Consider the following 16242-nt stretch of genomic DNA (forward strand, 5'->3'; position numbering starts at 1 on the left):
TAATATTTTATTACTATTTGTTGTTGTTAAATTGTAACTGCGCATTAATAGATTTTTCTTAATATGTTTTAATTTATTTTGAAGAATACAACACTCTACCAATATTATTTATTTCTTCGGACCAGTTATAGAAAAAACATTTGGAATGCTGACAAGATCAAGAGCCTTTTCTACACAGGCATTAAAAGTTGTCAACAATGTTGCTAAGCAACAGTTTGTAGTCGGCTTGAAGGATGGTATGTGCTTCTAATGTAATAATATGAAATTATAAAATAATAGTTCAATATAAGCATTCAGTAAGGGTGATTTCTACGAGATTTTTTTTATTTACAATGTGTCGTTGAATATATATAATTGAATTATCAAGAATCCGAATATAAAGTGTAATTTTATGATGTTACGATTTCTATATAATCCCAATGCAGGGATTCTATTGACCTTTTATACAAGCTTTAAATTTTATTACAAATTTCTTGTTTAAATTGGGTTGATGGTTTTAAAATCAGTATAATAATAATACTTATGAACCTTTAAAATCATAAAAGTTCTATTACATTATACTATTTACTGTTTGTAATTGTTTCATTAAAATTCTCTCTCTGCTATGTCTACTAAATTGGGATGTTATTTCCATTATTAAAAATGGAGAAATATTATTCTATATGTCTTTCAATTATTTTTAGCAGAAGCTACATTAACCTATGAACAAAAAGGAAAAGAAATATCATTCAATTATACAGAGGTGCCTCCGGTCTTTCAAGGAAAGGGTGTTGGGAAATTACTGGGACAGGTAAATAGATATTTATAATTTTTTAGAAAAATATATAATCTCTGTCTGTCTGTCTCTAATAATAACTTCAAGACTGCATACAGTAATAACTATATGAAAATGACATATCAATGTAACCAAAGCACCATTAAAATGTTTTGTTAATGTTTTTATATCTAATGGAGTTCTAACTTTTGTTTTTCAGTATGCATTCGACTATGCCCTGAAAAACCAACTAGATGTTACATGTAGATGTCACTTCCTAGCGAAGTACTATCAGGATAACATCAATAAGTACAAAAACCTAAAAGTGAAACTTGAATTAGAGTAGTTTAATTTAGTAGTTTTTAAGAAAATGGAGAATATTTGGCATAGGTGTAACATACATTATTATATAAGAGAGAAGTGTTTTGGCAAAGCTAAAGAAATTGCTAAGCATGCTTCATTGCAATTCAATGATTCTTCAGAGTTTTTATTTTACCATGGTTTGGCTAACATACTTGAAGGGCAGGTACAAACAGGTATACAAGAATTGTCGCAACTACAGTCTGATAAAGATGTGCAGTTGGCTGTTGTCATGGCATTAATCTATAGTTATAAGCTCGTGAATACTATAGAAAGAGATGAACTACATAATTTAGAAGCTAAATTAAAAGAAGAACGGAAGTATGCCAGTGCTACATCGCTATACTTTGCCGGTCTTTTTCTGTCCTTTGCAGAAAAGTATGAGAAAGCCGCAGATTACATAAATAAATCATTGAGAAAAGATCCTAATCATTCAGAAGCTCTTATTTTAAAAGCTAGCAATGATATACACATTAATCTGGATATGCATAATTCCATTATTGATTGTTTAGAATTGGTTTTGAGTAAAAATGATAAAAATATTGAGGCATTACTAGCTTTGGCTAAATTAAAATATATGGTTAAAAAGCATGAAGAATCTAATTTAACATTAGACAAATTGATTGTACACCATCCAAGACAAGTTGTACCATTGATTGAGAAATTGAAAAACGAATTTGCTGCACAGAAATGGGAATCTGTTTATGATACTATTGAGAGAGTCCTGTCATTAGAACCCACGAACATTGAAGCACTGAAAATAAGAATATTCATAGCACTGTGTAAGAATTCTGATTATATAGAAGCAGTGGATCAGTTGAATACACTGTTTAATATCTTGGAGAATGAAGAGAGTAATAACGCATATCAGTTTTACAATATCGCACAAACATTTTCGAAAGTCTGTGGAAGATCCAGTACTGTTATTTCACAAGTGTACAGATTCGCCCAATATGCATCGGAAATGTATTCTAACAATGTTGATTATTTAAGTGAAGTTGGCTATCAGTGCATTTTACAAGGCAAATACAAAGATGCATTAAATTTCTTCAAAGCAGCGAGTAAAATTGATAGCAACTCGATAACAGCGTTATGCGGTTTAACATTATGTCAAATGTATGATAATGGTCCAACTGAGCAAGTAGCACAACAGGTGGAATTATTGTTTGAAATGCAAGGAAACGACAAGTTTCCCATACTATATCTTCTCTCAGCAAAATTGAATAGCAAAAATGCTAATGCTAAAACATTCTTGAATCAAGCTTTTGAATCTCAGCTGTTGCATGCAAATCAATATCCTTTCAGTTTATTGTACATACAACATTTAGATCCAGATTTCTTGCTGGAAGTTTACAAAGAATATAAGAAGCATCTTCCGAAAAAGCCATTTGTGATAACTAGCTATTTATTATACACCCAAGACGACAGAGACACTTCAGCCGAAACTTGTTTGAACATATTGAATATTATATGCAATGCATGTCCTGGCTTGATACCAGCCCTTTTTGAATTAGCCAAGTTAAGATTCCTCTCCGGTCAGGCGTTAGAAGCTGAGAAGCTGGCTTTACAAATTGGAGAACTCGACAACACTCACGCAGGAAGTCAAATTCTCTTAACTCAGATTTATATTCAACAACAACAGTACGCAAAGGCCTCACAGTGCCTCGAAATGTGTTTGAGCTACAACTTCAAAGTTCGAGACAGTGCGATGTATCATTTTTTAAATGGAGTCATTTTGAAGAACACAAATCAACTCCAGGATGCTTTGTCGTTCTTTTCCACAAGCGTACAAATATTGAATAGTAAGAATAACATTGGTTCAAACAAACAAATTGATGCAGACTTAAATATCATTGATAAAGCAACGTTGTATTTCCAAGTAATAGAGTTGCAGACTGCTTTGAGCCGATTTGGTGAAGCTGGGAAAACTATGCAGGTATTGTGATATATGTCTTCTTTCAAAATGTTCTAGTTGTTCTTAACTATTAAACAGTATCAATAAAACAACTAATTTAGTACGAAATCGTATAAACATATAGAACTAAAAATTTATCATTTGCTAACAGGAAGCAATACAAGAATTCTCTTATACCTCCGAAGAAAATCGTCTCCTTATCGCTCGTGCAGACATAGCCTTAAAAAAGGGCGACATAGATAACGCTATAGACACACTCAACGATGTGAAACCGGGTCAACCGTACTACTTCCAAGCTCATAGTAAAATGGCGCATATATACTTGAAAGAGAAAAAAGATCGAACCATGTTTACTAATTGCTTCAAGGATATTGTTAGCAATCATCCAATGGCCGATGCTCATACTATGATGGGGGATGCTTTTATGTCTATTTTTGGTAACTTTTTTTTTATATTTATTAGTCTTCCAGCGTGTATTTTAAATTTATTAATATAAGTAGGGTCTTTATGTTGTTAAAATGCATACCTTTGACATTTGATTTAAACCTACCAGAAAAAGACAGATGTGGCCTTTTTTCGAAATAATTTTTAAGAATAAAATAATAAACCAAGGATTTTAAGAGTCCAATATAGAGCATATGAATAAGCATGTAATATATAATTAAATAAATAACCATCTAGCATAAATTATCACTTACATATTTTCAGAGCCAATACAAGCAGCAGAATCGTATGAAGCTGCGCTAAAAGGCAACCCTAAAGAAATACAATTGGTCAAGAAACTCGGCGCTGCGTTGGTGAAAATGCACGAATATGACAAGGCGATTCAGCACTACGAAAATGCGATAAAACTGACCAATGTCGATGAGCTTAGGTTCGAACATCTTGAACTTCTTATAAAGGTATGGTGTAATTTAAATAAACATTTTGCTTTTGACAATTTATTGTGGAAATGGGATATTTTTATTTGTTTGTGCCGCATTGGGGCAATTGTCATCAAAAGTAGTTCCTTTTCTATATCATAATGATTTTTGTATTCAACACAAATATGGTTAAATAACGGCTTATAATTTATTTAGCAATACAATGAATTCATTAATTTATGCATACAATTACCTTACTTGATGTAAAATGTGTAAAATCGTGCAGATTTCTCACAGCACCTATATCATAAATCATATGTAGTTCAACACATATGTGGTAGTCTTCCGCAAGTATTTCTATACTTGTACTTATTCTTTTCCAGCTAAAACAGTACGATAAGGTCGATTCAGTTATATCGTCCGAACTCAACCAACCGAGCAATAAAGAAAAGGACACGGCAACCTTAAAAAAGCGTATAAACCTGCTCCTGGTTCAAGCGAGAAGTAGGGAATTAAAAAACCCCGTAACAACAAACACTAACTTAATCCTAGCCGAAGCCAAAGATCTGCAAAACGCGGTGTTGAAAAGAGTAGAGATAGACTCGAAGGGAGATATTCAAGAAGAGAAGGAGAAGATGTCTTCTATTCTCTGTCTGTTGGCGAAGGTGAAAGCACACAAGGAACCGGGTGTTGCCACAAATTTGCTGTCCGAAGCCCTGATTTATTCGCCCAGGAATTCGGAAACCTTATTGGCCCTGGCTAAGTTGTATGCACAGGTGAACAAATGTAGTATATATTTTTTTTTATTAATTGATTTATTGATCAATCGTTCGGAAATTTATGTGTTTTATGCTTTCACTTAGTTATATAGTTATTGATATATATATTAGTTTTTTTTGCCCATACTTATATGCCAAAAAATAAATTTTCAGATGAACAATCCCGAGAAATGCGAACAAACTTGTCAAATACTGTTGAATTCTGATCCCAATAACGAGTCCGCTGCTGTCATGATGGCTGACTTAGCTTTCAGAAAGGTAATATTGTAAATAAAAATTATGATTGCGTCGCTTAAAAATCCGTTCTTGTTTTTTTAATTATTGGCTTGGAATCAATGTCACGATAATAAACCATCCAGGACCCCCAAGCGTGGAACGAAATTATCACACTAATTGCTGCAAAAGTCATATTTTTAATCCAATTATTTTTAAAACTATAATTTGTCCTAGTGTGTCCTATGTTTATAATTTCTTGCTAATTAGAACAATACTCTGACACTCCCAAAGAATCAGCAACAAAATATTGGTATTAGGATTTTTTTGATATAGGGTTAGGATTGGTTATCATACAAATTTTAATGATATTTTTTTTTATTTTTTCCATTCTTCCTAAAACTGGTTTTTCCTCAGTAAAATAGATATTTAACTTGTTGCTGACTGTTTTCCTAGTGTGTTTGTCTTAGTTTATTTCTGAAATGTCAAATTTTAGGTGGATCTAGAGACGGCCCAACGGCACTTGAGCCAGACGCTGTCGGTGAAGCCCAACAGCTGGGAGGCGCTCGCGCAACTGATAGAGGTGCAGTGGAGACGCGGCTCGCTCGCCGAGGTGGAACCGGCTATGGAACGTTCTAGAGAGGCGATCGGGAAAACTGAGGATCTTGGTCAGTGTATAATGGCTTTTCGGAGTAAATAATTTGGGAAGATTTTTTTTTTTTGGTAAAATTTGGTTTCAGGAGTTTGCACTTTATTATGTTTTCGTATAATTTTTATGAAGTTTAAAGAGACGTTCGGATCGAAGACAACTATTACTAAAAGATCCAATGACATTGTTAAACATTCTATCTTGAAGCTGATTTGATCTCAGTAAAAATATGTTTTTATTTGTTGCTAACTGGGACATTACTCTCCCAAAGAATTAGCAACAACATGGTGGGGACCGATCCAACAATTTAAAATGTTTTTTTTAATTTTCTCGTTTCTGCTTTCTTGACACTGATTTCTACACATTGAAAAGATGTTTTCACTGTTACGTTACGCAATTTTTCCCCATGCACGTGTTACAGGTTACTCGTACTGCGAGGGCCTATACTCCGCGTACCAGGGCAAAGTGAACGCGGCGCTGCGGCAGCTGAACGCGGCGCGGTGCTCGGCGCGCTGGGCGCCCGCCGCCGCGCGCCGCATGGTGCTGCTGTGCCTCGCGCAGCACGCGCACGACGCGCTGCGGGAGGAGTGAGTGTGCAGTACACCCCACCCCCCATACACACACGCACACGCACACACACACACACACACACACACACACACACACACACACACACACATTCACTCACTCACACTTTATGTTCCCACTAATCTAAATCTGTACTAAAATTATAAAGCTAAGAGATTTTTGTTTGAACGCACTAATCTCGTGAACAACTGGTCCGATTTGAAAAATTTATTTCAGTGTTAGATAGCTCATTTATGGAGGAAGGCTATATAAAGCTATATATATACCACGGGCGAAGCCGGGGCGGACCGCTAGTATAATATAAATTGAAAATCTATGTATTTCCTGCACACTTGCCTTGATTTGATTTCGAATTTTTCGGTTTAGCACGAGGTCCTTACCGCTGAACCACCACTGCTAACACAGACAATAAATAATATGACTGAGTCTATATCTCTTAAAAATGTCACAAAGTTGGGAAAATGGGGTCACGGATGCATAGAAATATTCTAAGCTTCTCCTTTTTCAAGACACAAGTCAACTTCCGCTATGAAACAGTATAAAATCTTGAACTTAAGTTCAAAACTAAAAAAAAATAAACAATTTTGAACTTTAAAATTTTTTTTCAGTGACACACGAATTCTAGCTCTCCGCACGGCAGAGAAATTACTTCTGGAAGTTTCGCCATCGGAAAGAAAAGGTCTTCAAGCGCTACTGCAACTGGCGTCCAAGCAAAAGTCGCACGCTGAGAGAGTGCTGCAAGAACTATTGCCTACCGTCAGTGAGGAGGGGGCTCATGACGATCCATATGTGATTCTGGCAATAGCTAATGCGTAAGTTGAAATTTAATGTTAAATTTTGAAGGCCTTATATATGGTTCTTTGATTTTTTTTTTGCAAATAAAGAGACGTATTTTTAGAATTCCATTTGTGCTCCTTTCGTCATTGGATTAGCGTGATTCTCTTTGTGTTTGATCGAAAAGGCGTTTTTCCATTTTAGAATTTGCAGCGGTACCCAGGAATATCGGTGACCTCTCTTGTAGAAAATAATTACACAAAACCAATATAAAATTGAGGATGTAACCCAACACTGTAGGGAAGTAATGTCATAAATTTTTCAGGTATAACATTGTAAAGCAACCGACACGTGCAAAAAATATATTAAAGAGGACAATATCATCCATACCGTGGACACCAGAGAATGCAGATGGGCTGGAAAAGTGAGTACTATTAATTACTATCCGACCCGACAGACCTTATTCTGACTTCGCACGAAGTTCACGCACCTGAATCATAGAAAGAGAAGAGTGAAGAGGAGAAGAAACAAGAACTAGTGGTATTGTTTAAGTTTGTTCTATCTGCACTTATATTTTCAAGCTGAAGAGATCTGAGCTGAAACTTCTGATTGTTTATTTGAATTATGACTTGATAAGTACATGATAGCCTAGTTACGGTTCTAGTGACTCAATTAAAGTGATTACTTCATAATAAACTTTAACTCTTACTTTTGTCACTTTATAATTGAAGATGCTGGTTAGAAGTAGCTGATAACCAGATCAATTCTGGTAGAACCGATGCGGCGAAGGAGTTGTTGACGAAGGTGCTTACACACAACAAATCCTGTGTGCTAGCTTATCAGTACTTGGGTATGTACATGTTGCTTCTAAATGAGCTTTTATTTTCCTTAATTACGAATTTTATCATAACCGTACATTTTAAGGCTGGGTCATATGCGCCGTAATTTATACTATATAACACAAAAACACGTTTTATAAACCTATTAGGGTCGTGGCTTTACAGAAATTATAAATAAAATATCAAAACTATCTTTCCTACGCAAAGGAGATAAGGACCCCGATAATTTTCTCTAAGAACTTAATCCATATATATTCTATGTCCAAACTAATATTTTTTTTAAACTATTAATATTTATCATTATGTTAAGGTGTTAGTTACAAAACTGGCGCAGTGAACTTGCGGCTTTATATAGACACCGATTCAGTAGGCAGTATTTTGTCTTTTTATATGCACTAGTTTAAAAATTGTTCCAACTACATCCGTTGATATACTAGAAGCTATTTAAAATTTAAAATTGCTCGTACCGAATTGAAGAAAACGAATTGAGGAAATTACTAGAATATTTAATCCAAACTCAATATATTTCAGGTTATTTATCGGAAAAGGAACAAAGCTACAAGAGTGCGGCGCACAATTACGAGCACGCGTGGGTTCACTCGGCCAAAACCGACCTAGCCATCGGTTATAAGCTCTCATATGCGTATTTGAAACTGAAGAAGTTTCCAGAATGTATAGTCGTCTGTAGGCACATACTGAAAATACACCCAGAATACCCTAAGATTAAAAAGGAGATATTGGAAAAGGCTAAAACTAATTTAAGAACGTGATTTTTTTGGGTTGGTTTGAGCGATGTCAGTTGATGAGCATGCAAAATTGTTTTTTTTTTTATTTTGTTCATGAAATAATTATTTTTATGAACTTATTGATCGTAACTTGCGTACAAGTCACATTGATTTCTTAAAGAACTTATTTTTATATAATATACTGACATAAAGAAACGTAAAAATGTTTGTTAACATATAATTCTTACGAATGCTTCAAAATCTATACTTATTTTTACATTTTATACGTGTAGCAAGATTGTTTGAAGTTGATGTTATAACATAATATAAAATTATGTTCGAAATAAAATACATATGAAACAGACTAAATACTTTTATTGCAATTTAATTGTGACCTTGATCGTCATACATTGTATTTCTAAAATTAATTTATTCTTCATTGTCCTCTTGTTCGAGAATGGTTTTGAAGCAGAAAGGCTGGAAGATATATCCCAGACCGGCGTAGAATTTGCTCATGAACTCCACCCTGGAAACAAACACAAACAATAATTAAGTACCCAATTTTAAGAAAGTTTTATTACAATAATTACTCCATATAAATTCTTTTACTTTCAAAGAAATCGTGGCTTTTTTGGCTTAGTGCGACAGCAGAGGCTTTCACCTATTTTTTTTTTCTGATAAATTTTGCATTGTATAACTTATTTTTAAGCAACTTTTATCTAATATGTATAAATTCTTTTTGGTTACATAATTTTTTTATTATTATCATTTTAAACCAATAATGGATGGAGATTTCTACAATATTTTCCCAGTTGTAGGGAATGTGATAAGACGAAAAACAAAAAATTGTCGTAAACATTGTTCTATACGATTTTTCATCAAAATATAATTTTATCCAATACTTCCTAAGCACTTTTGAAGAATACAATAGCTATAGTTATTCCATATGATTATTTTGCAAACTGTCTTTGGAACTACTCTAAGGTGACTTACCAGTGCAAACGCAGGGTGTGGAGGAAAGCAGAGAGGCCCTCCATCATGACGAGGATGGCCAGAGTGAACAGCGCCCAGAAGCAGAACGCCACGTATAACTTGATGGCGCCCACGTAGCCCTCTGTCTTCAACCCCATGGCTAGCACCATGTTCCATAGCACTTCCGATAGCTCTGCAATGTGTTTAATACAGTATGACAATATTTAGGTTTATAATAAGATATTAAATACACGCTCGATTTTAATTTTTAGTTTTATAGCATTGAAATGCTTTATAAATGAGAAATTTTTTCCATTCTTTCAAAATTTCACACGCTCGATTGTTAAAGTACTCTATTTGATAAAAGTACTTATATGTACGTTTAGTTTTATTAATTTTCACTTGGAACTCAAAAACGTTCAAAAACGAAATAGACGCCAATATCACTTACAATAAAAATTATAGAAGGGTGTAAATTTACCGTTTTAAATCAATATATATTTATAGACTACTATACATAATAAAGCTACCAAATTTATTTAAAATCTCTTACCAATCAAATAATTCTAAAAAATAATTAGCTTACCAGCGTGAGCGAGCGATAAAGCCCACAGCCGAAGGTAAGACGCAGTGTGCGAAATAGTACTGAGCACGTATTCAATGGTGTGGATGGCTTGATGGATCATCACTTCGCTGAAGGCTTCGTCCTCGTGATCGTGCGACTCGGCCTTCGCCGGCTTGGGAGTTGCGCTGATGTCCGTTTGCTCTTGTAATTCGATGCCCGGGACGTTGCCGTTGGCTTGTTCAGGCTAAAACAATCGTTAAATACAAAGTCTTAGTATTCAGAATGGGCTGGCTATTACAGCTTAAAGAAAATGGGAGTAAAGTCATAATGTTTAAATATATAGGATCGATATATAGAATAGGATATAGGAGATGAGAGGATAGAGCCTGCTATCTAAAGCAATAAATAAATATTACGTGCTTGATTATAAACTCCATTAACAAAATATAATATCAACTCCATAGACAAGTCTACACAATAACAAAACTTATGGTTCGATAGGTTATTAGGTGGTAATGGTAACATCATCTTTCTCACCTTGTCATCCTTCTTCTTAGTAGCCAATAGATACAGTGGTTTTCCCAGCAACATAACGGGGATGCAGGCGAGGGCCACAAGCACAAATACTCTCTGCAGCTGTCCCTGGCCTTCGAACATGAACTCCTTGCAGCCCGGCTCCGGCTCGTTGCTGGAGAACAGCATCATGTTGATGAACAGGATCAGTACGGAAGGCGCGCAACCTTGAGTGTAGGCTTGATCTGAAATGATAATAAATATTAGTGAATTTAACAGCCATTTAACCACATTTAGCCACAACATATAAAATTGAATTTTAATTTAAATGAAATTTCCTGACAGTGGTGTAATTATGTCATCGGTATACTGACTTAACTTAAAGTGGAATTTACGGAGTAGTTTGTCGCCACAAAAATAGGCAAAAATTGACAAAGAAAAATTTCTTTCGATTTATAAGAGTGATATTACCTTCAGAGAACGTGCTATATGCAACCCATTTGTAGAACATCATGAACACCATGTATAAGAAGAGAAGGCATAGGAAAATAACTTGGGGCAAGAACTCCAGGATGATTGAGTAGCGGCGCTTGAAGAAGCTGTAAATATTTTTTTGTTAGGCCATTTTGCTGGCATCTAATTATTAATATAATCACAATGATTAAATTTACATCGTAATACGATTTTATATTATAATCATAAAACGTGCCAGTTACGCTTTATAATTGCAGATTATAAAATGCTTTCTGCAACATGATTGCTTTCTATTTTGTAGTTACAAAACTTAGTGTATGGAACAAATATCCAATTAATCTTTAAATCAGATAAAAATGTCTAAAAGGTACAGTAACTTACTTGTAGTTGACGACACTCATGCACACACCAAAGATCATGTGGACGACACCGAAAATGATTGAAAGTTTCATTTTGTAAGAGTTAAGGAAAATGATCTTATTGTCAGCAGTCTGGAAATAAGAATTTCAATTACAACCTGTACTATATATTTATCGTTCGAATCAAGATTCATAGACATTATTGAAATATTTACCTGCCAAATGGGATCGATACCAATGAAGTATGGTACATTGGTGTACGAGTCTCTAGGGTCCAGGGTCATGGCGGCGTTATGTTCGAGCGTCTCATTGTCATATGGAATGAACCAAGACGTGCCGAAGATGTTCATCGATTTCGAGAATATATCGTTGTATACAAGTCCAGTGTACATGGAGAAGAGACCCATGAGCAGGATAATGTAGCGACCGGCGAAGAAAATGTTCCATATTTCATTGTTCGACTTCTTTGCGCCGAGAGACACCTCCTTGATGACCATCCAGGCGCCGAACATGGCCATGATCATGCCGTGGCCCAAGTCACCGAACATCACAGCGAAGAGGAAGGGGAAGGTGATGATTGTGTACAGTGCTGCAAACAATAGTAAAGTCATAAGTATCTTGCATATTATCGTCAAAGAAAATTTGAATTTCATTCTAAGATAAGTGGAGCAGTGGACATTATTTATGTTGATAAAATATAATGTAATAGAGACATTCTGCTTCAACTTTTTTTAGTTCATACTGTTTGGTTAAGATTTTTAAAACTCTTTGTGCATCAGATTTCTTTACATTCATAATAGAATTATCATTTTCAAATTTACTAATTCTTCGACACAATATAGTTTAAGTGAAATTTTTGATCTAAATGACTTACCCGGGTTACACTCCCTGTAGGAGGCGACTCCGTAAGAGTCGATGAGGTTCTGGAAGCCTCTGGTGAAGCGGTTGGTGCGGTTGAAGGTGGGCGGCACCTCGTCCGTCTCGATGCAGTTCAGGAACGACGGGATTGAGCTGCCACACGCGTTCTATGCAAACGAAATACATTTAAAACCTGTTGTGTTGTGCCAGTTGTTTTTTTTTTTAAGACTGTATGATAAATATATGAGAATGAAAGGCTAGATGAGAGTTCCCAAAAAAGAACTATTATTAAACATATGTGTATTTGTTGCAAATACGAAACATATTTGACCATTTTAATAAAGATAAAATTATATCCAACATCTAACTTTTGTGCTTCCTCTGATTGAAACTCAATTGCGTTACATTTATTTTAATATTCTAACGCCATAACTCACCGATCCATCAGCCAAAGCCTTCTGCACGTTAGGCAAATCCGCAGTTGGCACCCAGCATTCACCAATCAAGCACTTCTTGGTGACGTCCATGTTGAACAGGTTCAGGGTGTGGTAGATGGCCTTCATCTTGCGCACCATGATCGACCAGCACTGTAGCTCCTTCGCAACTGATACTAGTACGCGTTGTCTGTGGTCGCGGGTTTGGTTCAATACCTGTATAATTACATTGTATCTATAAGAGACATTTTTTTTAAACTTATCAATTCATTGCATTGCAATCAAACTTCTAGTGGGGCATAGCGAGAGGCTCTATTATTTAATCTTCATGTATGTTACGTACATGCAGGAAAGCATATCTGGTTCAAATATTGGTACCTATATATTACATTTCATTGAACGAGATGCTTTTTTACACTATAAATATTTAACCTAGTCTTGTCGGCTCGGCTCGACGCTTCAGAACGAATCTATATAATTCCTAGATATTAGCAATATATTAGGATTTTCTTCATTTCGTCGAGTGGCTTATAAATAAATATACCTACCATATTGAGGTCCTCCAAGCGGGTGCGGACACCTTTGACCATGTCCTGTCGCTCGGCGTTGGAGGGCGGGCACGGGTACAGCGACGCGTGGAAGCCGGTGCACACCTTCTTGATGCGGGACTTCAGCTGCTCGCCTTGGAAGAACGCCACGAACACCGTCTTGTATATCTCGTTGCCCTGGGAGATTGTGTTTATGATGACTTATATAGTGGCAAGTAATAGAAGTATGATAGATTATAACACTTTATATTTATTAATAACTAGCTGTTCGCCCGTGGTATATATATATAGCCTATGTCACTCTGTGAAGTTGCAGCTTTCTAATTGTTAAATCGGTCCAGTGGCTTTTGCGTGAAAACATTACAAACAAAAATATACAAAAGTATCCACTTTAATATCCTAAGCTTTCAGTTCTGAATTTAAAATGAAAATTGTAAGAAAAAGAAATACGTAATTATTATTATTACGTTATATAATTGTGCAATGAAAAGCAGTGAACGCTTAATTGTTGCTGACTCCATACGGAAGGAGCTAATTCATTTTAACTAGCTTTCCTACCGCGGCTTCTACAGCGTGTAATTTCCGGGATAAAAAGTATCCGACATCTCTTTCTTCTCGGTCTTAAAATATATCTACAAAATTTACTCCGAATCGGTACAGACAGACAGAGTTATTTTCGCATTTATGATATTAGCAGGGAAGTAGGCATTTTTTGCCCCATGCAAAAAATCATCACAAGTGGTTCTTTACTTACACCGTATGTAATATTAAGGAATGACACAACATCAAGTGAAATAAAACGCTAACCGAAGTAGGATCCTCCAGCGGTTTGTCCAGCTCGGCGCGGCGCAGGAACACGTTGCCGCGCGAGATGCGCCACAGCATGCGCTCGAAGGCGGGCACGCGCTCGCGCTGCACCACGCCGGCCACAAAGCCGAGCCGCCCGCGGGTGGCCGCTTGCTGGCCCATCTCGTCCGATATTAGAGACCTGCGAATGGACGTATTTATCGTTATATTTGTTTTCGCATACAATAAAAGAAATTTAACTGCAAAGTTATCTGGAAAGTTAATTATTGAATATTTTTTTTTTAAATTAGTGTGCTTTTTTATTCTGATAAATAAAGCTCTTTGAAGAAACATATTATGATAAGTTCTTAACCCTTTTTTATATGCAGCCGATAAAATTAATGTTACGTTGAACGTTCAGCGGCAAATTATTTTACACAATACCTAAACAAAGCTGTAAAAGTGCATTGTTTTATATATTACGGCAGTTTTAAAGTATAAGAAAAATATGTTTAAGTGAGTCATATGGATTGATTTTATGGGATACCAACATTTCACAGAAAATGGATGTCGTGATATTATATACCTTATTAGCTTTTGCCCGCGGCTTCGCATATACTAAATTCGGAGTAGTTTAATAGATGTTATGATACATATAAACCTTACTCTTGAATCACTCTATCAATAAAAAAAATCCCATCCAAATCAACCGTTGTTTTAAAGATTTAAGCATACATAGGAACATGTAGTGTAGTATGTAGTGAAATAGGTATCGTGTACTTTTAATTAGTTTTAGTTACTTTGTCAATGAGTCCATGCCGATTTCCTCCTGAGCCATGAAGAAGGCTTCCGTCTTTTCCAAGACATGTTTAAGTTCTGTCAACTCTAAGTAGTTCTGCTTCAAGTTAATGGCATTGTGTGACAGCTCCAGGATTTCGTTTTCTGTCTTTTCCAAATGCGCCTGTAAGCAAAATCTTTATTATTTGACCGTTAATCAAAAATATTACCTAAGAACGTAGAGTAAATATTGGAGTACGAACTAGTTCATAATTAATTGTAATGATCATTTTTGTCCTTGCTCTAGAAAAACGGCCGATAAAGTAGAATTCACAACGAAACTGAACCAAAAATTTTGTTAAACTAAATATACGATCTTGAATCAGCATTGAAGTCTGTCAAAAGAACATAATCCTACAAAGGGGCATATCTAGTCAAATTATGTAAAACTGATTGATCATTGATTTTAAACTTATAAATTCTCATGCACTCTTGCTAAAATAAAATCGCACCGACACTGGCTCTAAGTAACATGCGTTCATATTCCTTCACACGCAATAAGCGTCATATAATTCTAATTAGATGATTGGTAGTACATGTTTGCGGTCGGTATTTACATATATCTATGCTATAAAGCCACAATATAGTATACGGATTATATTGCGTTTTACTAGCTATAGATAAATTAGTTTTATTTGCATAGCAATAGATATGGCTAAGGGCCTCTTTTTCGGAACAAAAATCAAGTTAAAACATTTATTTTTTTGTTATGAATGAGTATTATTGCTTCCTATGATTGTTTAAAACCAAATTCTGTAATTATTGATTACTAATAAAGGACATTATACAAAAATAATACAGCTGAAATATGGATTAAGTGGTATCGACGTTTGCAAAACAAGTTTCCTAATCAGGCTATTTTGTCTCATCCGATCTTATATCCGATTGATTACACTAGTTCAGTTATAATGTTACTACTCCTTACCTCAAGGTCGATAATTTCCCTGGGGTTGGGCGCTCTCGGCATATCTTTGACGGCGGGCACGTGCACCTTGTCTTTGTGCACTTCCGCCTCGATGTAGCGCAGCTTGCGTTCCATCTCATCGCAACGGCGGACCTCATTGACGAATTTACGTTGGAATGCGTTTACGTCGGGGTTTAGCTGTAAATAAAACAGGGCAAGTTAAAAAATACTTCGTTAGTTTAAATATATTTAATAGGTACTTGGTTCTTTGTTAGTCATTTTGATTTGGTTTATCCTGTATTACAGAAGAGATACAGCAAATTATGAAGTAATCAACACCATTGCGATTGATTTGAAACTCGATATAATTAATTTTTTCAAATTTTACACTGCTTTGTTACAGGAGTATCAACTAAATATTTATTTTTATTAAATCCCCGTGTGTATGCGTAATTTGTATTATATGTATAATTATGCTTATTTAATTATCTTTAGATGTTTTTAAGTATGTTTATTATAATTCTTGTGTAGTG

General features: G+C 35.3%; 2 protein-coding genes across 3 annotated transcripts in view; one reads left to right on the top strand and one right to left on the bottom strand.

Moving 5' to 3' along the window:
• On the top strand, positions 1-8817 carry LOC119840627 (tetratricopeptide repeat protein 21B-like). 2 transcript variants are annotated; one of them, XM_038367317.1, is made up of 13 exons: positions 1-236; positions 684-790; positions 975-3050; positions 3181-3466; positions 3738-3931; positions 4276-4668; positions 4825-4929; positions 5381-5552; positions 5955-6120; positions 6730-6933; positions 7221-7319; positions 7627-7745; positions 8266-8817. In XM_038367317.1, the coding sequence occupies exons 3-13, from the start codon at positions 1125-1127 to the stop codon at positions 8502-8504; spliced, it is 3903 nt and encodes a 1300-aa protein (XP_038223245.1). In that variant the 5' UTR covers positions 1-236; positions 684-790; positions 975-1124; the 3' UTR covers positions 8505-8817. The 2 variants fall into 2 exon arrangements, with proteins under 2 accessions (XP_038223245.1, XP_038223244.1); XM_038367316.1 differs by having other exon boundaries at positions 687-790; positions 8266-8504.
• Positions 8817-16242, bottom strand: part of LOC119840628 (V-type proton ATPase 116 kDa subunit a1) — a 22489-nt gene continuing 15063 nt past the window's right edge. The window contains exons 3-15 of the mRNA XM_038367318.1: positions 15731-15907; positions 14769-14929; positions 13990-14170; positions 13183-13359; positions 12638-12850; positions 12217-12367; positions 11558-11931; positions 11365-11474; positions 10981-11108; positions 10534-10754; positions 10018-10240; positions 9453-9624; positions 8817-8985 (exon numbers count right to left, since the gene is read on the bottom strand). Coding sequence (XP_038223246.1) covers positions 8889-8985; positions 9453-9624; positions 10018-10240; positions 10534-10754; positions 10981-11108; positions 11365-11474; positions 11558-11931; positions 12217-12367; positions 12638-12850; positions 13183-13359; positions 13990-14170; positions 14769-14929; positions 15731-15907 — 2385 coding nt within the window. The 3' untranslated portion in view covers positions 8817-8888. The remainder of the gene's footprint in view (positions 8986-9452; positions 9625-10017; positions 10241-10533; positions 10755-10980; positions 11109-11364; positions 11475-11557; positions 11932-12216; positions 12368-12637; positions 12851-13182; positions 13360-13989; positions 14171-14768; positions 14930-15730; positions 15908-16242) is intronic.

Source organism: Zerene cesonia, chromosome 6, assembly GCF_012273895.1.
Source record: "Zerene cesonia ecotype Mississippi chromosome 6, Zerene_cesonia_1.1, whole genome shotgun sequence".
In the NCBI taxonomy this organism is placed as follows: domain Eukaryota; kingdom Metazoa; phylum Arthropoda; class Insecta; order Lepidoptera; family Pieridae; genus Zerene; species Zerene cesonia.